At 32.9% G+C, this 24,034-nt stretch overlaps 1 protein-coding gene across 1 annotated transcript in view; it reads right to left on the bottom strand.

Annotated features, from left to right (window-relative positions):
* The window catches only part of LOC143233640 (uncharacterized), a 49,245-nt gene extending 25,211 nt beyond the window's left edge, over nucleotides 1-24,034 (bottom strand). Inside the window, exons 1-2 of the mRNA XM_076470091.1 lie at nucleotides 23,810-24,034; nucleotides 6,570-6,671 (exon numbers count right to left, since the gene is read on the bottom strand). Coding sequence (XP_076326206.1) covers nucleotides 6,570-6,671; nucleotides 23,810-23,822 — 115 coding nt within the window. The 5' untranslated portion in view covers nucleotides 23,823-24,034. The remainder of the gene's footprint in view (nucleotides 1-6,569; nucleotides 6,672-23,809) is intronic.

Below are 24,034 nucleotides of genomic sequence, written 5' to 3'. Positions count from 1 at the left end.
CATATACACACACCAGAGCAATTTACTTACACTATACTTTCTGGAGATGCATCTCAACTGGTGCCATCTTTTGACAACATATAAACACTTTTACAGTAACATCCTCAATATCCCATCAAATTATTCCTTTTTATTTTACTTTGGAGGATTTTTATATTAGTTGTTGAGAAGAAGGCATAAACTATTAGTTTTAATTTTATATCTTTAATATTTTAGGTTGTATTGCAAGAAATTATTATATTCTGTAATCTAGTCAGTCATACATTGGTTCACTTTGTTATTTCCTTTCTTTGGATCTGTCTCACTTGAGTGTATGAATTAATTAATTTGTTTGTGTGATCACATTGTTCTGTGTATGCCATTATTATTAATCTTTAGGGTTCTTTGCCTGATCACATTGTTCTGTGTATGCCATTATTATTAATCTTTGGGGTTCTTTGCCTGATCACATTGTTCTGTGTATGCCATTATTATTAATCTTTAGGGTTGTTTGCGTGATCACATTGTTCTGTGTATGCCATTATTATTAATCTCTAGGGTTGTTTGAGTGATCACATTGTTCTGTGTATGCCATTATTATTAATCTTTAGGGTTCTTTGCCTGATCACATTGTTCTGTGTATGCCATTATTATTAATCTTTAGGGTTGTTTGTGTGATCACATTGTTCTGTGTATGCCATTATTATTAATCTTTAGGGTTCTTTGCCTGATCACATTGTTCTGTGTATGCCATTATTATTAATCTTTGGGGTTCTTTGCCTGATCACATTGTTCTGTGTATGCCATTATTATTAATCTTTAGGGTTGTTTGAGTGATCACATTGTTCTGTGTATGCCATTATTATTAATCTTTAGGGTTCTTTGCCTGATCACATTGTTCTGTGTGTGCCATTATTCTTAATCTTTAGGGTTCTTTGCCTGATCACATTGTTCTGTGTGTGCCATTATTCTTAATCTTTAGGGTTCTTTGCCTGATCACATTGTTCTGTGTATGCCATTATTATTAATCTTTAGGGTTCTTTGCCTGATCACATTGTTCTGTGTATGCCATTATTATTAATCTTTGGTTCTTTGCCTGATCACATTGTTCTGTGTATGCCATTATTATTAATCTCTAGGGTTGTTTGCATGATCACATTGTTCTGTGTATGCCATTATTATTAATCTCTAGGGTTGTTTGCATGATCACATTGTTCTGTGTATGCCATTATTATTAATCTCTAGGGTTGTTTGCATGATCACATTGTTCTGTGTATGCCATTATTATTAATCTCTAGGGTTGTTTGCATGATCACATTGTTCTGTGTATGCCATTATTATTAATCTTTAGGGTTGTTTGCATGATCACATTGTTCTGTGTATGCCATTATTATTAATCTTTAGGGTTGTTTGTGTGATCACATTGTTCTGTGTATGCCATTATTATTAATCTTTAGGGTTCTTTGCCTGATCACATTGTTCTGTGTATGCCATTATTATTAATCTTTGGTTCTTTGCCTGATCACATTGTTCTGTGTATGCCATTATTATTAATCTCTAGGGTTGTTTGCATGATCACATTGTTCTGTGTATGCCATTATTATTAATCTCTAGGGTTGTTTGCATGATCACATTGTTCTGTGTATGCCATTATTATTAATCTCTAGGGTTGTTTGCATGATCACATTGTTCTGTGTATGCCATTATTATTAATCTCTAGGGTTGTTTGCGTGATCACATTGTTCTGTGTATGCCATTATTATTAATTAGGGTTCTTTGCCTGATCACATTGTTCTGTGTATGCCATTATTATTAATCTTTAGGGTTCTTTGCCTGATCACGTTGTTCTGTGTATGCCATTATTATTAATCTTTAGGGTTGTTTGTGTGATCACATTGTTCTGTGTATGCCATTATTATTAATCTTTAGAATCCAGTGGATCAAACTTAGTACACGTGATAACCCTATTTCCATTTCCTCTTGAAGAAATGTATTTTAAAATTTCAAAAGTAAGAAACAGTTTTGTAAGAATATTATAAAATCTTATTCTACCTTCATTATTCAGATGCCATCATCAATCTTAGATATTTTCAAAACACGTGCCATCAATACAACATTTCCTTTTTATATAAAGTTTATCATTACTATAGATTATCCATGAACCAGTGCACACTTCTTTACTTAATATATTTGTTAAGCCTAGGGAATGTTCACTACTGCTTTCTTCACCAGCTGTATACATTATGAAAATATTACTGCCACTTTAATAAAATACTATCTTTTGAAATTTTAATCAGCAATACCAGATTGAACCAAAATTTGAAATAACAGAATTCTAAAAGAAGCAAACATTTAAAAGTAAATTATTTTTTTAAAAACTTTCAACTCTTCCCTATTCAATCAATAGATTTGTAATCAACAATAAATGTAAGCTGAAGTTATGTTAACAACACATTGTATTCATTTTTATTCAAGCAACATCATCATGGAAATTATTAAGAAAGGCAGTACAAGAATTGGTCATCAACCTAGCAATGACTAGAAGAATGAAAGTTAAAGATTTTTATAATATAAGTACTGTGTACTTTTACAAATATACACAGAAAAAGTACATTTCTGGAGAAACAATGTACAAAATATATTTTGATTTAGTAATACTTTGTCTTTACCTCTTCCTATAAAGTAGGTAAACACTTGCTCTAAGGAAGTATAATGCAGGTAAATACATATAACAACACTGTTGCTCTAAGGGTGTATAAGGTAGGTCAACAAATCACTGAACTGTAAAGGTAACTACAAATAATCACAAATTTATAAGACAGTGTTTGTTATTTAGCAGCTCATGTTATGTTTGATTCCAGGACAGTGTTTGTTATTTAGCAGCTCATGTTATGTTTGATTCCAGGACAGTGTTTGTTATTTAGCAGCTCATGTTATGTTTGATTCCAGGACAGTGTTTGTTATTTAGCAGCTCATGTTATGTTTGATTCCAGGACAGTGTTTGTTATTTAGCAGCTCATGTTATGTTTGATTCCAGGACAGTGTTTGTTATTTAGCAGCTCATGTTATGTTTGATTCCAGGACAGTGTTTGTTATTTAGCAGCTCATGTTATGTTTGATTCCAGGACAGTGTTTGTTATTTAGCAGCTCATGTTATGTTTGATTCCAGGACAGTGTTTGTTATTTAGCAGCTCATGTTATGTTTGATTCCAGGACAGTGTTTGTTATTTAGCAGCTCATGTTATGTTTGATTCCAGGACAGTGTTTGTTATTTAGCAGCTCATGTTATGTTTGATTCCAGGACAGTGTTTGTTATTTAGCAGCTTATGTTATGTTTGATTCCAGAACAGTGTTTGTTATTTAGCAGCTCATGTTATGTTTGATTCCAGAACAGTGTTTGTTATTTAGCAGCTCATGTTATGTTTGATTCCAGAACAGTGTTTGTTATTTAGCAGCTCATGCTTAGTTTGATTCCAGAACAGTGTTTGTTATTTAGCAGCTCATGTTATGTTTGATTCCAGGACAGTGTTTGTTATTTAGCAGCTCATGTTATGTTTGATTCCAGGACAGTGTTTGTTATTTAGCAGTTCATGTTATGTTTGATTCCAGGACAGTGTTTGTTATTTAGCAGCTCATGTTATGTTTGATTCCACGACAGTGTTTGTTATTTAGCAGCTTATGTTATGTTTGATTCCACGACAGTGTTTGTTATTTAGCAGCCTATGTTATGTTTGATTCCAGAAGAGTGTTTGTTATTTAGCAGCTCATGTTATGTTTGATTCCACGACAGTGTTTGTTATTTAGCAGCTCATGTTATGTTTGATTCCACGATAGTGTTTGTTATTTAGCAGCTCATGTTATGTTTGATTCCACGATAGTGTTTTTTATTTAGCAGTTCATGCTTAGTTTGGCTCCTGTTTACATTCTACCCAAACTAATAAAATAATATACACAAAGAAACAGAAAATATCACACAACATCCTTTATTTGATTTTTTGCATTAATATTTACCAAAAGTTTTTATTCACCTGAAAATAATTAAGCTGATAAATAAAGTACTTCACAAATAACTCAACAGTCAACTACAGGGTGTTTGGAAAGTCACTGTGCAGTTTTGTCTGTTAATAAATATACAAGTGCACAGTGACTTTTCGAACACCCTGTATTACACATTACAAGTAATAACACTTGTTTTTCAATAATGGTTATAAAAAGTAATTTTGCTTTCACAAATAATAAGGTCCAAAATGGTCAAGAGTCTAATCCATTTAAACTTCTATTTACAAAAATTCTGCCAGAAATGGCAAGGATAAAGCCAGCCTTGACTATTTCTGATTACAAAAACACAAGTCTTTGTTATTCTAAATTCTACACCTATAATATGTGAGTCACGAACTTTTCTTAAACTGATCAACTTCTAGCTTCATAACTTTCAGAAGTTGTTGTCATCACTGATAAAAGTAAGAGTGAAGAGGCAAAAAAAAAAAATGTTTAACAATCTTTCTAAAACAAATTTAACTACATCTGTAGGCATGAAATTGGAACGAAATATTCTCTTCAGCTTAAAAGTGATATGGTTTTAATAAGTTTTACCACATTAAAAACAACTCAAATTACCTTATTTCACACGTACATGGAGCTCTGCTGAAAAACTTTATCAAACAGATGTAACATAATATGTTACAAAATAATGTTACAAAGTTTAGAGCTCACATTTTGCATTTTTAATACATTTCACTTCTGTAGTCTTGACATGATTTCTATCAAAGTGATTAATTTGTAATACAATCAAACTGAGTAGAATGTTGTTCTGCAACATGCGAGAAAATTAATTTGGATAAAAGATAAAGAAGAAACTGACTTGTCTAAATGAAAATGTTTACTTGTTTTGTGAGACATTTCCTTCCGAGCCTAATTCCATTGTAACACACTTTACTGCCTAATGAAGGGCACCTGCCTAAAAAGTCACACAAAATAAACTGGAAAAGGTTTGCATTTAGACATCAATTTGCTCTTTAGTATTATCTTTCTTCCAAAATCAGTCCTCTCACTTGATCCCATCCAAAATGAACATTACCACACTACTCAATTTCTGACAACGGTAAAGTTTTTTGGTTTTTGTTTTGTTTTTTTGCAATGAGTCGATGCTTGAAACATTCTTGTCTTCATTTGCAATATCTTCACGTGCTGTGCACAGTTGTTGTATACATTATTACAAGTAGTAATTAACGCTTTCTAGTAACTTGATCATAAAACTAACACGAGTTCCTACTTTAATTAATTTTAAAACATATGGCATTATCATTCAAGTCTTTTGAATACATTAAACATTTTATTTTGTTATTAACTACAGGATGTGTTAAAATAGAGTAAACAACAACATTTGTTAATTAACAAGAGTCAACATGTGTTTTGATTTGTAAATATTCATCCTATGATACACTTATATAAGCCTGCTGTCATTTTCAGTTCTGTGCAAAGTGATACAAGGGCCATCTGTGCTAACACAATAAGGACAAAGATAACTTACAGCCCTTGGACTTTCCTCACTGAACAGTCAGAACACCTAGACAGCCACACAAGACCCACAGTAACACAGATTTCAATTGCCATAAAGATTAATTTAAGGAATTTATCAGTACCTATAAGTGTTTCTTATACAATTATAATGCAGTCTTGTAAAATGGAATAAATCTGACAACATTTAGCATGTAAAATCTGTATCAGTAATAAATATATTTCAGCCAAAGAAGAGTCAGACATGGTCTAATGCAGGGGTTGGAGACCCACGGCCTGCCAGCCGAAATCATCCAGCCCTCAGTACCAAAATGAAATATCACATCCACCTGGCCCATGGTTGTCCTAAACAAGAATTAAAGTTTGTAGCTTAATGTGGCCCTCCATCCACTTACAGACATGGTCTCTGGCCCCTGTGCAGAAAGAGATTGCCAACCTCTGGTCTAGTGGTTATTATACCTGGACTGTGAATCCAAGACTTCACTGTTCAGGTCCCTACCACTGCAAAAACACACGTTTTGGGATGGTGGATGCACTACAAGAGTAACAGTCAAACTTATTACTTAATCCTTCAAACATAACCCAAGACTAGGCTACTGCCTACTATTGGCTAGCTGCTTTCTCTCTGATGTTCAGTGACAAAGATAGGCATGTGCAGAAAGCCCCTGGTATGGTTTTATACATATAGTTTAATAGAGGAAGGGGTAAAGTTTATGAATGTTTTTGCTGGAGTGTTTTTTATACTGACATCATGAACTCTGAGGGAATGGTTTCAGTTATAGTTGAGACAGAGAGGAAATACACAACTTTAATAAATGTTTAAGTAACAAAATGAATGGCTAGTAACTATATCACACAATCACTTTGGGGATATTAATTCTCAACTTAAACTTAGGTGTACTTTATATGTTCATAAAGCAAAAACAGAAACACAGAAATGCCTAATGACTATATAAAAGCCTTGGTTAACAACACCAATTAGGCTTAGCAGTAAAGCTTATTATATTGGCCAAAGAAAACAATCAGTCAGAGCTGAATTGAATATGCCAAACACTAAGTGTATGTATACGTACCTTGCGAGTCTGTACTGTCAACTGAACTTTTCGTTGAAGAACACGTAGAAAACTGAGCAGAGAAGGGACTGCTGTGATTAGGGGTTGATGTGGCACTACTGCCTAAAAGTAGAGTACACTTTAAACAAACTGGAAAATAAAAACTTTCATATAAATCAAACTGAATAGGAACTTATTGAGTATATAGTTTCCTCACAGTAGTGTACAAATCATGTTTAATTTACACCTGTCACAGATTAACATACGAGTATGTATGAACAGTACAGAAGTATGGCACATATGCTGACAAAGAACAAATAATTGATAAGTTGTAAAAATTAAATTACACACACACACATGCATGCAAGGCCTAAGTGCAAAGCAGCTATCTTCTGGATCATATTCTGTAAGTGTGGGTAAATTATAAATGCTACACTGTCTGCACATAGAGTAACCTGAAAACTGCCCCATGAAGCCATATCTTACATTAATATCACTGACTAAAATAAGAAAAAACACATTTGTTGTATTTTGTGGAAAAATGAGTTACCTAAAAACTGTTCAAGTATAATAAAATAACACAGGTTTCATGTTTAACTTGATTTTAATAATGTTCAATTATGCATCAGTTATATTAATATAACAAGGTATGGTTGCAGGAAAAGGGGGGTTGTCCTACAACCCTGCACATAGATACAGCATGTACAAGAGGTTGTTGACCATAGGATTGCCCTCTAATAATTAATTTTTCTGTTAACAACGTATAAATCATGCCTCATACAAACCACAATGTGCACATTGATGTACTCTGAAAAATGATAACAGATGGAAAAATATTTTATTCCAGATGTCAGACAATGATCCCTTTAACTTAAGTTTTGTAGAGAGGGGTGCAAAACCTCTTCTGGGCACTAATTTACTGTCCAGCACTTTTTTAAGTGCCTGTACTCCTGCCTTTGCTTTTGACATGGATATATTGTCCAAATGTAACTGTTACAAAATGACTAAGTTATAAACAGCCTGTTGCTCTTAATGTGCAACTGCACATGCACTGCTTATAGAACATCAAGAGATACATCACAGAATGACAAAAGATATGACAGGGATAAAAGTAAAGATAACATTTCAATATACTGTATGCCTATTCAGAGATGCTGTTATTAATTATAAATTGTACATGAATATATAAATATATTGCAAAGTACAATTAACACACTGAAATACCATTCAGAACAGGTTCCAAAATGTCTGGAATAACAAGATTAATTATATCACATAGGAAACTTGCTGTACATAAAAAAACCTTTATGTTTAAATGGTCAAGAAGAGTTATGATTTTGTTATATGCTATTCTTACAAATGACTTGTGCATTCAAGGCATGAGATTCAATACACATAACTAGTATCTTTTGTAGACTCTTCGGAGCCATTTGAACTTTACAAGACTGTCCAAGTTATCCTGGCCTCTAGAAATAAGAATAATTCCTGTACAAGAGATCTGTCATATGATAACTTTATATTATTATGTATAATGTACCACAAGAAGATTCTCAAAAATGTAGATTTACCAACTGTCAATCAGTCAAAATGGTTTAAAAACAAAACAAAAACTTAAATCTTACTTTACCAAATATCACATCAATATGGTTTGATTTTTCCATATATATAATATATTGCATTGATGTCAAACCTTTTAAATATGGAACTTTTAACAGCTGGAACATTACTACTGAGATGTCACTAAGAACTGGTGTTATAATTTTTGTTATTACCTTTCTGCAGTTCTGAATGAATGGTACATTTGAATACTTACTGTAAAAAGTATTAAATGACTTGCTTAACTGACTAAGTACCCATGTTTTTAAATTCAGAGCCCAAACGACTTTTAAAATATGGAAATGTGTTGCTCTATTTCAAAGTATAACCTGCCTCTTGTTGGGAAAAAATCCTACAAAACACAGCCCATGTACACCAGACAGTTTTCAGTTACCATGGAAATCACATCAGCCAACTGTTGATGATGCAAACCAATATTTACATTACAAAGCGAATAAGGGAAACTTGACTTATTTCAGGGACTTTTATCTGTCCTCTTTTGACATAAAAACTCTAAAACAAAATAACCCATGTATACTGGCTTATAGTTTACAGTTACCCTATCAAAAAATACTGTAATAGAGCCTGGCAACTCTGGTTGATTGATGCTAAACACATACATGATGGATGACCTTTAGAGTAAAATTTACAAAAACTGACCTGCAGTGCATAAATGTGTAACTAGCATACCAGTATTCTATCAAATACAATTACATTTCAGTTATATGTCACACACAGATGTATACATATAATTATTATTACTATTTACTCAAAAATTCTTACATTTCAGTTATTTTTATTAATAAAAATATACATAAAATCACTGATTTTTGGTGTTTAGAATGTTCTGAAATTCACTTATATTTGGGAAGACATGGTTGATAAACCTCGTTCTAAGCCTTAATGATCCTCTCAAATTGAAGCAAAGTTAAATTACTTTGTGTAAAGATGACAGGCAAAAATCAGATTTATATGGATCAGAATTTGCTCTTTCATTTGGTTATAAACATGTAACTAAAACAGGTAAGTGTGAGCACACAAGTGGCTTCAAAACGATGAAGAAATGAAAAGGACTTTTACGATAAGTGTGTTAAATACACCAATAACTTAGACTAACCAAGATGGTGGAAGGTTCTAGCTTTTCAGTATGTGATGTTTGAGTTTTCAGTTAATTAGGCACTACTGACATTGTATGGTAGAAATAATAAAACATAAAATGAATATCTTATAGCAAGGATGTGTCATACGATGTACAGAAGTGAACATCGAGCAATGTTTTTAATATTTCTTTTTGAATTAAAAAATTAGGTCTTGTACATAATATCCAGACAATTTATTAACAATGTTTTGATCCAAAATTTATTTTCATACACTGATATTAAAGTAGTTTAATTAAATTATGAATGTACCTCTGTAGAAATTTGTGTCATGCACTTTGCCACCCACTCATGAAGTTATCAACCTAGATTACTGCTAAAATGCAATGAACCAATTACATTACGGAAAGAGAAGAATCCCTATAACTAACATATTTTGTTAACAATCTGAAAAAAGCTACATCCAAAACCTTTATAGCCAGTTTCATCACTCAAAACATGTTCTCCAGATCCAAGTACATTCCTAACAGCAATCAGGACAAACCTCTCCAGATCCAAGTACATTCCTAACATGAATCAGGACAAACCTCTCCAGATCCAAGTACATTCCTAACAGCAATCAGGACAAACCTCTCCAGATCCAAGTACATTCCTAACAGCAATCAGGACAAACCTCTCCAGATCCAAGTACATTCCTAACAGCAATCAGGACAAACCTCTCCAGATCCAAGTACATTCCTAACAGGAATCAGGACAAACCTCTCCAGATTCAAGTACATTCCTAACAGCAATCAGGACAAACTTAAGATACTTCTATTTCAATCTATGATCACACACTTTACAACCTATTTAATGTCATGATAGCAAATATAATTCTCTCCCCTTAAGTAAGATCTACCTTCTGTCCCCTCCTCGTCAAACTAACCTAATGCATTATTCATCAACATATCCAGTGAACCATTCCTAATTTTCTGTCCACCTGTCCACAAGATCCCTCACCAAATAAAACTCTTATGAATACAAATTCCTTGCCAATATCTACAGACTTAAAAATTCCTTAAATCACTGATTATTCCATAGCACCACCTTCATTTTTATTATGCCTACCATCACCTTATTTCTTCTCATTAATCAGGAACTGATAATGGATTTGTGCCTTGCCAGCAAAAGTGGGTTTTTCAAGGAACTCCCATTTCCCTACACATCACATTACTGGAGTATGACTTCTAGATCCCTGTTACCCTGAAGAACCATAAGTCCTAAATCAACCATTTACTGAACTGAATAGTGCAACTAATCAGTGATGTCAAGAAAACCCACTTGTAGAGAAAAATATGTATGTAAAACGGCTCGTTTGGGGCGAGAAGAAAAATATTTTACGTAGAGGAGCAAACAACGTTTTGACCTTCTTCGGTCATCGTCAGGTTTGAAACGTTGTTCGCTCCTCTGCGTAAAATATTTTCTCAACCCAAATGAGCTATTTTTACATATATACGAATAGTGCACCTATCCCATACTCAGACCCATTTTATTATTTGCTAATTCATTTCAACCCTTTTTCTTCCTTATATCAAATCCATAGTTTTTTAATCCTCAAGCATGATGGAGGAGGACTGATTTATCTTCAAAACACCTCCAATGGCTAATTATTTTAATAATTAATTTCATCAAAATTACTAATCGGTGAGAGACAATAGTAAATATCTAAATGCTTCATGGCATAGTAACAACCACTCCTAATGTTCTCAAGCTCCACTCAAAGAAAATACCTTGGCAGTTAAAGACCTAAAGAGTAAAAAACTGGACAACACGAGAAATCTATAATATTATACAACCACAGTGCCAAACAAAAACAACTCAATTACCACAATATAAACTGAAATAAAATACAGAACAGCATGAATTCAAATTGCTTTATCATGATCTAACCTAAATGATAGGCAATCAAAATTATTCTAGTAAGAGCAAGACTCAACTTTTCAAATTACTACAGTAAACAACTGCTCCTTCCATCCTTGTATCAAAAACGTACACCATGTTATCTGTTATGTCCAGTCTAGTTCATTACTGAGAAGATCTACCTTCATTTTTAATATCAGTTATGTCACGCTTACCATAGTTCTTTCCTGTTATCTGATCCTCTCTTCAATTCTCAAGTTGTTGTTTTCTGTAAGTACAAGGGAAATTTAAAGTGCAAATATGGGCCTCTAGATGCAAGAGAATCTGCTAGCACATCTCAGAAATCTTGAAAACCAAGAGATGAACAGACTGCACATGCTTGACAGTTGACTAACATTGGTTCAGCCACAAAGAACTTTTCTAATGAAGGATCCAGAAACATCATACATATTACAGACCATCAGTGAAGCCAAGCTTGACCTTAAATTTCAAAATCAGCACTCCCATTAGCTATAAGACATCATCTTTACAAAACACTCCTGTATTCTAAGTAGTTGGATGTGAAAGAGCTAGCACCACCATTGAAGACTGTAAACCTGATAGTGAGCATTTTTTGTGTGCAATTATGAATTTGGGTTTTACTGCTTTCATCAGATGTGTATAGAAAACACAGTAGTATTAACCAATTGCTCAAGCTCAGTGTCAGTGTTGTTCCTTTTGTAGTTTCTTTGCCTTCACATTCTCAAAAGGAGAAAATGAGTACCAACTGAGTGAGTTTCCAAATAAGTAAGTCCCTAAAACCCAAAATACAACAAGCATTGAGCCATGCAAGGTCAAATATTGTAATTGAAATAAAAACAGCCACTCTGGAGGTTTTATTCCATGAAGATTATCTAATTTTGAACTTGCAAGTCTTCAGAATGTTTTAAAAAGATCTGTCTAACTACTGCCCTCTGAAGAGAAGACTCCCCAGAAGTTCTAACTATAAATATGCATCTTTTACAGGTATTTCAGACTTTAGGGACCAAAATGTCAGCCATCACCCATGCAGGTCAGTTTAGAGTTGAAAGCAAGGTACAGATTGTCCCATTCCAATCCTAAGTCGGTCTTGTGGAACCCATTTTTAAATGTCACAGAAAACTGTGATAATAGTTAAGTTACATTGTACTTCACTTAAGTTTTTGCTTTCTCACAGAAAGAAACAAGTTCAACTTAAAGCTGAATAACTCACGAGTCATTAATAAAAATGTAGTTTTTAACTTTATCAACTAAGCTACAGCATGACAATTTACATTATTACACAAATATCTCTATCAAGGATTTACATATATCAAACCATTCTAGAGCTCCTTCATAACTGGTTAATTGGAGAAACTAACATGAGCACCCAGATGTAAAAAAACAAAACAGAACACAAATGACACTACAATAAATGTATTTTATTTCTGAACAAAAATTTCTAAAATTGAGAAATTCAACTTTTTTTCAATTCAAAGATTTCTTAGCTTCTATGAAGTAACCTTCAGATAGCCTAAAATCCAATTCAATCCAAGTTTATTTATGTAGTTATCTTCAGATAGGCTGAAATCCAATTCAATCCAAGTTTATTTATGTAGTTATCTTCAGATAGGCTGAAATCCAATTCAATCCATAAGTTTCTTGACTTAGTAATCTTCATATAGTCTGAAGAACACAGGTGTCATTTATGAAACCTCTGTTTTTCTGAGGCATAAATAGAAGAAACAATCTTCTAAATGAAAAAGAACACTTAAACAATAACTGAACAGTTGATAAAGGACTCCAAGTGATCACAAACTGCTTTCCAAAAGAATACAATCTACGTGAAAAACTATTGTACCCGCTTCTTTTTTAATAAAAGTCCCTCACATCTCATCAAATTAGGAAAATACAAATGTATTTATATAAGTACAGATTACAGCCTTTGACCATCAGACACCTTGGAAACTGTACAGTTGCCATGGTTAAATAATTAAAGCATCAGACAGAATTACAGTTTATCAGCAACTTTGTAAAGTCAGCCACCAGTCTACTCCTCAAGACCCAATTAAAAACAAACCAAGCAAGCATACCTTATCAAGTGTATACAGTCAGAAATCATGATGTTGAGAAAGCTATGAGTGGATACACAGAAACATTTTCTTTCATTCAACTCATTTTAAACGTGCAAGCAAAAACAGAGATGTATAAGTTACTACTCTAGATCACAGAACTTAATAACTACCACAAAATTACTAACTGCCCCCTTCTCATTCTCCCCCCAAAAAATCTAACCATCTGAAAGCTTCTTTAATTTCTGAAAGAAAATAATAAAGTTTACATTGAAACACAGTGGAATGTTGGTATATAACTGTGTAAGAAGTTCAGACCACTCTGATGGTTGGCTTATGATGAAAGCAAAGGGTTAACATTCTTTGTTTTAGAGAAGTGCAAGTCAAAAAGCTACTCTACAAGAGTGTAAAAAGATGTCAAATGTTAACACATCACTGCATGTTGAAAAGCAACTTTATAATAATGTAAAAAATGCAAATAATATGATAATTAATAAGTCTTCAGGAATTGCACTACAGCACTAAACATTTTGCATAATTGGTTAGATACAGAGAATGTACAGTTCAACATGGTAAGTGTGTCGTATACCTTGCTAGCTGCATGCAGAGTACAATTCAACATGATAAATATGTTGTATACCTTGTTAGCTGCATGCAACGTACAATTCAATAGGCAGGCAAAACTTTGCTACTTCTGAAAGCCACAATAAATGGTCTCTAAGATAAAGTTTTGAAGATTTTCACATACAACCCATAGATGTCATACAACATTAATTTAAATTGTTTATGCCCTAAATTTATAGATAGAGAAGACTACTAAATGAAAACAGTAGTCACAACTATGGGCTTAACAGCTGAGTTTAAAATGAAAGAATTGTTCCTTAAAGTTACCAATTTTCAAATGATCTACATTTTTAGGACAAGTTTAAATAATTCATTGAACTGTTGGTGATTAAATCTTGTTTATGTTTCATTCTTGTAGGGAAAAAGTATTTTTTAAGATTATTTATATTGTTTCCTCAAGTGGAATGTTTATGAATAAAGATTCAATGTTGAAACAAATACATACTTATCAGTATCATCAATTTTAGAAATTTCTTATCTGAAGGAAAAGGAATCTGACTGTAAACTCACTGGAAGCAAGTTTAACAATGGTGAGTCATTCACAGAAGTTGACTGATCTCCTTTTGTTCAAGCCAATTGTTCTATATTATGAACAACTTACCATGTATACAATAAAAGTAACAAATCTCTGACTTTTTGGATTTTATCCTCAGCATGATGGAAAGTTAAGAATCTTTCAGATCCAATGGGAATTGAATCCCTGATTTTAGTATTGTAACAACTTAAATGTTTTTCTTCTAAAGGAAAATCCTGGCTTAATCATTTGTTGACATTCTTTGAAGAAATTACTGCTTACACAGGTAAAGGTTACGATTAATCTAAATATGGCCCATGAAGGTCGAATCATTATCCTCTCCTTATCAATAAAAGTTTTAATACCAATACCAGCCATTCTGAGATACAAGTTTTGGTAGAGTAGAAAAAATCTTCACTTAAGATTTTTTGTTTTTTATAACAGAATGATAACATTCATTTAGTGGATGAAGTCAATTCAAGAGATTCTAAAGGAAAATTAATAAATACTTCAATGATAAGGAGTGACTGAGGTTTTAATTTCTATATTATATATATAAAACCTTCAATATTAATTTTCATAATTTACTAATTACATTCCCATAACTTGTTAATATTTGATTAAAAACCTTTTTATTTTATAGTTAATCCTTATAACTAAAATAATAATTCATGTGTGGTTTAAATCCAAAGTTGACTTTGGAACTGGTGGTATAAGATATGCTGGTTGTGAACTTTATCCAAGATTCCTTCTGGCTTTGACATCTTACCCACTGAGCACGTGCACAGGCCTGCTGGAAAGCAATGTGGTTTGAGAGTGTGAGATATCTACAGAAAGTATCCCAAGCCCATTTTGAGCTTTCTGTTGCATGTGGCAGGCAGGATTCCACCACAGAAAAGGATGCTGTGGAAAACATGTAAAGGTTTTAGGAATACATTAAGCAGCTGCTTGTATAATACAGTCAGTTACTGCTGCCACACAGTCGTCTACTGATGGCTTACAGACGCTGGCAGAATCAAGTTCTATGAGAGCAGTGAAAGAGGGCCAGTTTGTGTGATCCAGCTTCCACCAGGGAACGCGAGTCAGGTGGCATCGACCATGGCCAGTCTTTCTCGAAATTACAGGAAAGTGATCACTGCGTCATGAATTATTATCAACCCTCCATGAAAAATGGGAAAGTAATGAAGGGGAACAAACTGAGAGATCAATAGCAGTAAAGGACTGACTAGGTGCATGTAAATAAGTAAATGAACCAGTATTGAAAAAAAGACAGGTTGTGATCAGAGAGCATATGCTCTACAGAGCAACACCCCTATCAATATCAGCACTTCCCCAGAGGGGATAATGTCCATTAATGTCCCCCAGGATTAAAAAGGGAGATAGCAACTGTTCAATGAAAACATCAAGGTCTGATTATTCATGTCTCTCCAGGTAACAGGTAGAAAGAACAAACAGTGATGGTAGGACCCAAGGAAACATGGATGGCCACGGCCTACAAGGGTTTGTCGAGTGGCAAAGACAGGGTGAGCACATGCTGATCAACCAGCAGTGCCACCCCTCCATGCACTCATGCATCACACAGCCTGTCATTTCTGTACAAAGAAAACTGCCGAAAGGTGACTGTATTGGCAGGTTTCAGAAATGTTTCCTGTAAGGAAAGACATACAGGATGGTAGGAAGCAATCAGTGTTTTGATGTCATCCAGATTAGAATGTAAACCTTAACAGTTCCATTGTATCAAGGTGACCATTTTTATTTATGTGTAGGCAAATTGGGTGGAGAACTCTTCTGTTTATGACCACGTCTTTTTTTCTTTACTGTCTTTATTTAAGGAAGATCTATCAACCTCCATGGATCCTGCCCTGGATCAACTGGGCAGGTCTTTGCTGTTGGAAGAGGGTTCCAGCAACTGAGGACATGAATGAATGACCATTTTGCACCTTGGGGTATGAGAAGAATTTGTATCTGAGGAAATGCCTGTACCTGGAACCAAAGAAAGTGGATCTTGGAATTTGTTGGAATGTATGTAAGGGACAGAGATGGGTGTTGAAGTTGATTCATCAACTTTTTTAACCATGGAGATCAAAAGGCTTTTCATTTGTTTTGAGAATGATTCTTTTGGAGGTACAGAGAGATCTGTCTGCACTCCCACTGTAGTAGTGGAACGAAGTGCAGCAGCATACGTCCAAAATGAAGTGGTGAACAGCAACTTTTGAGCCTCAGGATAATTAATGTTATGAATCATTTTCAAACTCTGTACCTCTTTTCCTTCCAACCATTTAGAGCAAGAATGAAAGTAGGATGGGTAAGAGCCATTGCAACTGATGCAATGAGGGTCCATTTCACACTCATAGGCATCATGATCCTCGTCACCAAAATGAGCACACGTCAGGGAACCACAACATGATGTCTTTGAGTAACCACACCTCTGACACTGGAAACAGAGAGGGTTTGGAACGTATGGCAGTACTCTGCAATTAAGATAGCCTGCCTTGATGGTGGCAGGTGGATGTGGTGACATAACTGTGAGAATGAGAACACTGGTCGGCACCATAATTCCATCTTTGCGAGTGGAGATATGCCTCACTACAGAAACTCCTTGGGTGGAGAAACCAGCGAGAATCTCCAACTCGGGGATGTTCTTCAAATCCCTCTTGAATTCAAAGTAGCATGAGGTGTAACCTCAATAAGTATATCCCCAATTGCCTTTGAATGCAAGAGGAGTTCACTTTGTTGAGATGTGGATGTTTCCATCAATACGTCACCAGATCGAAGCTTCTTTACTGATTTTGAAAAACCAGCAAATCCCTCTAATCCCTTCTGAATGAAAAAGGGAGACATTTGCCCTAAAGGTTTGTCTAAAAGAGAATGTTGGATAAGAAAATGAGGTACAACAGGTGTTACAGATGTTGAAGATTGCTGCTCAGAATCTTCAAGATGTGGTCGTTTACCTATAGACTGTTCTTTCACTATTTTATTTAAGTTTTCATTTGAAGTATCCATAATAAAAAAAAAAGAAGGTAATTTTGGTGTCCACTGAGCCCACCCACCATGGAGCACTACAATGTCAAACATGGATATTGCAGCAACGCCAGGGTTTCGTGTGCACTATACCAAACACCAACATCAGACACAATGTCCACAACACCTGTTGAGAACATCCTGGCTGTCCACAGGTATTCAAGGCCAAAGTGGTGTGTTAGGGCTGGACCCCTCAATCACTGGGATCCTCCTACACAGGTCGTCACACACAGCAAACACATGAGTGGATGTGATGTCTAGATCCCAGAGGAGGTAAATTGAAATAACAGAACCTTCCCTGGGAGGTCCCCTCACCACATATAAGAATCCACACCAAGGTGAAGTACAAAATGCCAGCACAAGTTTAAATATTACATGTTGACAATATAAAAGACACCAGCCACCTTATTAATACTGTATTATTTTTACAAAGCCAAATAAAATATTTCTTAGATGAAACATTTTATACAGGCAATCCAAACTAAGTTACTATAACAAAATCTCCTACATCAAAATATGATTATAATAAACATGCATTGATAATCACTATTATTCCATGCATTATGCAAAGTGACAAAATTTCTGGTTGAGTTATAATAAATAAAAAAAGAGGTAGTATAAGGTAAGCTTTCAACCACTTTGTAATAATCACTAAAACTAATAATATAAAGTTGTCAACCAAATAATACATTTACAAATCCATAACTGAAAACATTACAGAAAAACAAATTTAATCATAGATCAAACCAAAACACTTCATAGCCAGAATGATGGAAAATTATAAAGACGACAATGTGGAATGGACACAAATAATCCTGCTTCATGATCACAATGAGTTCTGAAAATACACCTATAACAAGACAGTGTATTCCACTAAAATCATCATGGTGCAGTATTACAAAGAAATAAAACTATAGTATTTAATGAGCTGGGTTAATAGCTATTAGATACCTTTATCTTATCAAAAGTAAAGTCAGGGTTATCACCAAATTAATTACACTTATAGTTCTGCTAAGTAATCTCTTGATGAAGTTAACTGGTAAAAACATCTATAAAACTTTAAACAGAATCTATACAACATACGTTAGCTAGTAATAAGCAAATGGGATTTTTAGGTTGTATAGAAAGAAGGTCATCAGATCACTACACAAAATGCTGGTTAGACCTTATTTGTTTGATTTTAGGTCACCCTATTTCAGACAGGATGTTGAGTCGTTGGAGAAGTTTCCAAAAAAGGCTACAAGGCTGATTTTAATTTGGTGTGTTGGGGGGGGGAAGGGTCATATGAGGGCAAATAGTAATCCCTTGATATATTTACATGAAAAATAGACTTGAAGGGTTGAGGAAGGGGATGGTAACGATATTTTAAGATTGTAAGACATCTTGAATCCATAATCCAAATGAAATTTGTAGGCAGTAAGACTAGTTAAGTTCAAAACAAGGAAAATGCATACATGATTCCAAATATAGCAGTGTTACTATTCTAATATGAGGGATAATTTGCCTTCAGGTGGGATAGGTGCTGAATCTGTTAATGTGACTGAAAGTATTTTCAAGATAGGGTTTTATATACAGGTTTCTTCCTGTACTTTGAATTAGAGTAGTGGTACAAAACTAAAATAACCTAGATGGCCACTTACTATCCTTAACACGAAATACAAGAATGTGTGAAATTAGTAAGTACAGCTATAACAAGTAACCAAATCTTGTAATCACATGTAAAAACATACAAGATGTCACAAAGTGAGCAAAGCTGTAAAAAAATGTGTTTACTTGAAATCATCATAATTTGATGAACATTTTATTACAATCAATAAAAAAAAATTCACAATGGAATAAAAAAGGCACTCACTAAGAAATGTCGACCAAACAACTACTAGATTACCATACATGTATTAATCCCATATATAACTAAATCAGTAACTATTAAAAAGCAATTAAAACTGTAAACACCGTGAAATCAATTTAAACTCAATCCATAAAACTAATGAGTGCAAATACTCCTTATATCTCAATTTAAAGTATTAAGACTAATCAAAGATAGCAAAGGACAGAAAGTATCCAAACTAGTGAAAACTAAATTTAAAAAACATGCTTAATTATATGCAAAAATAAGAGAAACTGTTAACAGAAAACTTTCAAAGTAATACCTTATATGATTAAATAAAAAACTTATTAAATGTTGTTACAGTTAAATTACTTTTGAAACCTAATAATAATAATAAAACATAAATGTAGTGGTTTAAACAAAGAATTGCCAAAGAAAATTTAAATAGTCATTACACACCTTTCAACTTGGACAGCCTAAACAGGAAAATCATTAACCTTAAAAAATAATGGGAATGAAAACAACACAAGCTCTTACAAATAAATCAACAAAATAACAGAACATATTAACCTTGGTATTTATAAGAGTTCATCAGAATATTCAAATTAAACACACTACATCAATTAAATACAAAAATAATTAAATAAAGCCTCCACTCAGAAACAAAAATCTAGCACATTGTGACAATCGTTATCAGAATCTTGTACATTACAACAATCATTATTAAAGTTGGAATCAAATAAAATGTTAGAGCAAACATTTTATATTAAATGTCACACTATCTTTTCCTCACTTTTTCTTTATAATTCACCATATTAAAACTAAAAACTAGAGAAAATTCACTTAGCTGTTTGATGATTTCATCCCACATTAAAAACTTAATCCTTATGCTAGGTATGTTATAATCACTTTCAGCTCCCACAATCCTTTAGAAACTTCCTACAAGTACAGCAGTTTGTTTTTTTTAAATCACTATCTATGTTTATAGTTTTCTTTAAAGAATTTGTTTTTGCATAACTATGTTTGTCTTAAAACCATAACTGCCAAGAGAGAGGCCTTTAGTTACATACACATACATTTTGTAGAAAATTATGTACAGGTTAAGTAAGGGTTGTAATGTTCTCTGACAAAATGTAAACTGCTGATAGCAGAGAGACCTAATGTAACAATTCATTATTTTCTCTGTACTTAATACTGAACTAGTTTTCAATATATGAACCCCAACTGATTTCTATTCCCTTTATAACAATATTGAAACTTTGGGTTTCAATACTTAGCCTTTAAATGGCAACTATTATCAACTGATGCTGCAATCTACATCCCCACCATTTAAGGGTTAATGGAATCTTCTACATATAAGAATATACTTTAACACATTAGTTATTTTCCAAAGAAACAAAAAAGTACTTTGAAGTCTGTATAAGGTATATAGCCTCATTAAAAATTATCCGAGACTGTGGCTGTGTATAAAGCAGTGCTCACCTTCTAGGTCGATACTGTTAACGTTTATAATTACCTTCAAACTTTGGTGATTATTTTATAAAAACAAAATCAAAAAAATTTAGCTTCATTTGTAAAATGTTATTTATCCACCACTATTACCAACAGTCTTTCACTCAATAAAATTGGTCACAGTAATGTGATATGTCATTCAACCTGTCTAAAGTACACCAGTTGTGTTTTAAAAATTACTTGCTGTTAATTCTGATGTCTGATTACTGGACTAATCACAGTTTAATACTTTTGTTTTGACAATAGTAATTACTATTATGGCCACCATGTTATAACATGGTTACTTATTCAACCAATCAAACAAGTTATAATAGAGCTAGTCAGTGTAACAAAGTAACAAGAGAAAAACAGTTATGATGGTCAGGAAGACATAACAGTCAAGAGAAGTTATGGAAGTTATGGGTTTAATTATCATAAACAAAGAGAGTTTATCATACTACATATAGAACTTTAAATACTTCAAGATATTAAACATTTTACTCATAAACTGTTACCTCAAACTTAGTTCACACTAACTAAAATACATGAAACACTTTGAACATTTTTTATTATTCTACTTCTTAATCAAGTTAAGAGCTAGTTTTTCATGTACTGAAAAGGACAAAAAAATGTATAACCTATTAATAAAATGTTCTTCAAATGATATTTATAAAGTTTAATACAGTTAATGGAGTTAATAAAATTACATTATCTTCCATGAAAAATTGGTTATTTTGAAAGTGAAAGGAGCAAACCTGTTACAACCTTCTCAAAAAATACTAACTATTTGGATGTATGCTTTCTTTAGCACTTGATTGTTTGTTTGCATCATGTTTCAAGCATGCAATACTTAGCTATTAATATTTTGTTGTTGTAAATTTAAAATGCCCAAGGTGATTGTTATAAATAAAATAGAAGTAACTACATTGCCGCAATTCATTAATTAAAATTTTTGTTATATAGAGAACCATTTTGGAATTGTTACATATTTATAAATTACTTAACTGGTCTATGTTGAAACACTATTCACAATAGCATATAACATAAACAAGATATGAGAGCATACGTAAATAAATCATATACGTATTTCAATAAAACTAAAAAAAGAACAGTTATGAAAGCATTTTACAGTTTTTCAACATTACATATGACTGGTTCTAATAGGGTGAACCCAATCCTAAGCTAAAGTAACCAAACCTAGCCCATCACATGCTAAGCTAACAAACTGACCAAATCCAAGTCAAATGATATAGAAAATTCATAAAGTATACAACAATCTCCACCAATCACAATGCTATGCACAATCTGAACAACAACAACAAATTAATATTTCTATACTGTTACTCACTTAAAAAAAAAAATTCATACATCTCATCCCACAAGAGAAACATGCAAGAAAATAAAGAATTTGAATCAAAAAACCTGATCCTAAGATCTCAATACCACCACTTCTGCCTCTCACTCTACCGAGCCCTGCCATAAAGTGTAAAACACAAATATCTGTGAACGTAAGAATAACCATGACATAACCATATATACGTACACAAAGACATTGGATGTCTTTCATGTATATCTCTTTTCACACTTATTTTTCACATCACCTTTGTAGTGGCAGCTAAACTTAATCCACAGGGTTAGTAAATTTGGTTATGGACTTGTCTTACTTTATCATTGTTATTAATGTACGTTTGTAAAACATCAGTTGTCAAAACTCATCCAATGAAGATTAGTAAGTTAGACTAATAAGTTTATTTTAAACAGGTGATGCAGTAATGAACCTGAAAATTTCTTAAACATTTAGTTAAAAACAACTGGTTACATGCATGTACTTCTTTTAAAGTCTTCATTTTAATCATTATTTAACTTTTTTTATGCCTAAAATTACAAAATGACAATTTTTTTGGTGAATAATAGAAATTCTTGATTTTAATAATGTGGTTTTATGGTACAACAACATAGCAAATGGACAACAAGGAACCATTAGTCCTATAAAGTTGTCCAATGAAAACTTGTTGCATGAACCAATTACTCTGTCAAAAACTAAAGCTATCTTAACTGGAGATTAGCTTGTTTTTCCAAATCTTAAAGTTCTGTCTTCTGTATTTAACATTTGTTATCTTCAGAATGTAGCACAAAAAAAAGAAAAGAAGAAAGAAGCCTGTATCATATAAATCCCTTGGATAATCGTGTTAACTTCCACAAGATCCCAATAAATAACTTAATGATAATAGATCTTAACTTATATTTATAACTAAGGCAAACCTTCCATTCCAAGAATCATTATACTACTGGAAGTAGTAATGGCCCTTCTCCAAGTCTTCTTAAATAAGGATACCAAAAGTCACTACAGTATTCCAACTACAAATGAAGCCTAACTAATGATATGTATCAGGATAAACTTTTTTCTTTCTAAATTTATATAAACACACCTTAAAATGGTCTTATCCATGCTACTACTACTACTACTATCATCGATAAAGGCAAAACGTGTATGGGATATAACACAAAAAATAGCCTAAACAAAACTGTATTAGTAGTATTACTATTATACCAGTAGTTGCACTACTAACTGGGTAGTTTTACTTTATAATTATCATATAATAGTGCTTACAACTTACAATTATTAGTACAAATATTACTGATATTACTACAGCTTGCTTCTACTTCAGTAGTTGTAAATTATATAACACCAACGTAACAAATTAATAAAGCCTTTCTTTGATAGATTGTTAAGGCAGAGTATTAATGATAGTAATGCCTTGGTTTAAGCTTTGAAGTTAGAATCTTAATACTTAAATTAACGTAACCTCTCAAGTTCAACATAAAATGTTTATCTCACAGTAAAAGCTTGAGTAAACATGTCAATTAAGTAATATTACTAAAGTAATTAACATACATTACTCCAAAGTTAAACCTTCACTTCAGTGTTTTATTTCGATAGCTGAATAAGCAAAAGTAACGTTACTTGGTTAACTTATTTCGAGTCTTACTTCTACTATAAAAAAAGAATTATATAATAGACCGCATATAAGTCCATAATCTGACTTCATTAACAATTTTAAACTTTTAAAAGAATTACAAATTAAAATCACAAAAACTGACAGAAAGAGACTTCTATTTACCTTCTTCCGACATCTTTATCTTTCAGGCACCACTCTTGTTCGCAGGTTCTGAACTCAACACTAAACTAATATGACCTACATAACAAACTAATATGTTATTATTTCTACATACGCATAAAAATGCGAAACCAATTTCTGTGGAATTTTATCTGGCTAATCACTTTCAAATATTATAGTATAATAATACGACTGTTATTATTCTACTTTCCATTCTATTTACTCTTA

The sequence above is a fragment of the Tachypleus tridentatus genome, chromosome 1, assembly GCF_004210375.1.
Source record: "Tachypleus tridentatus isolate NWPU-2018 chromosome 1, ASM421037v1, whole genome shotgun sequence".
In the NCBI taxonomy this organism is placed as follows: Eukaryota; Metazoa; Arthropoda; class Merostomata; order Xiphosura; family Limulidae; genus Tachypleus; species Tachypleus tridentatus.
The sequence above is the reverse complement of the archived record's forward strand: the minus strand, read 5'-3'. Positions and strand labels throughout refer to the sequence as shown.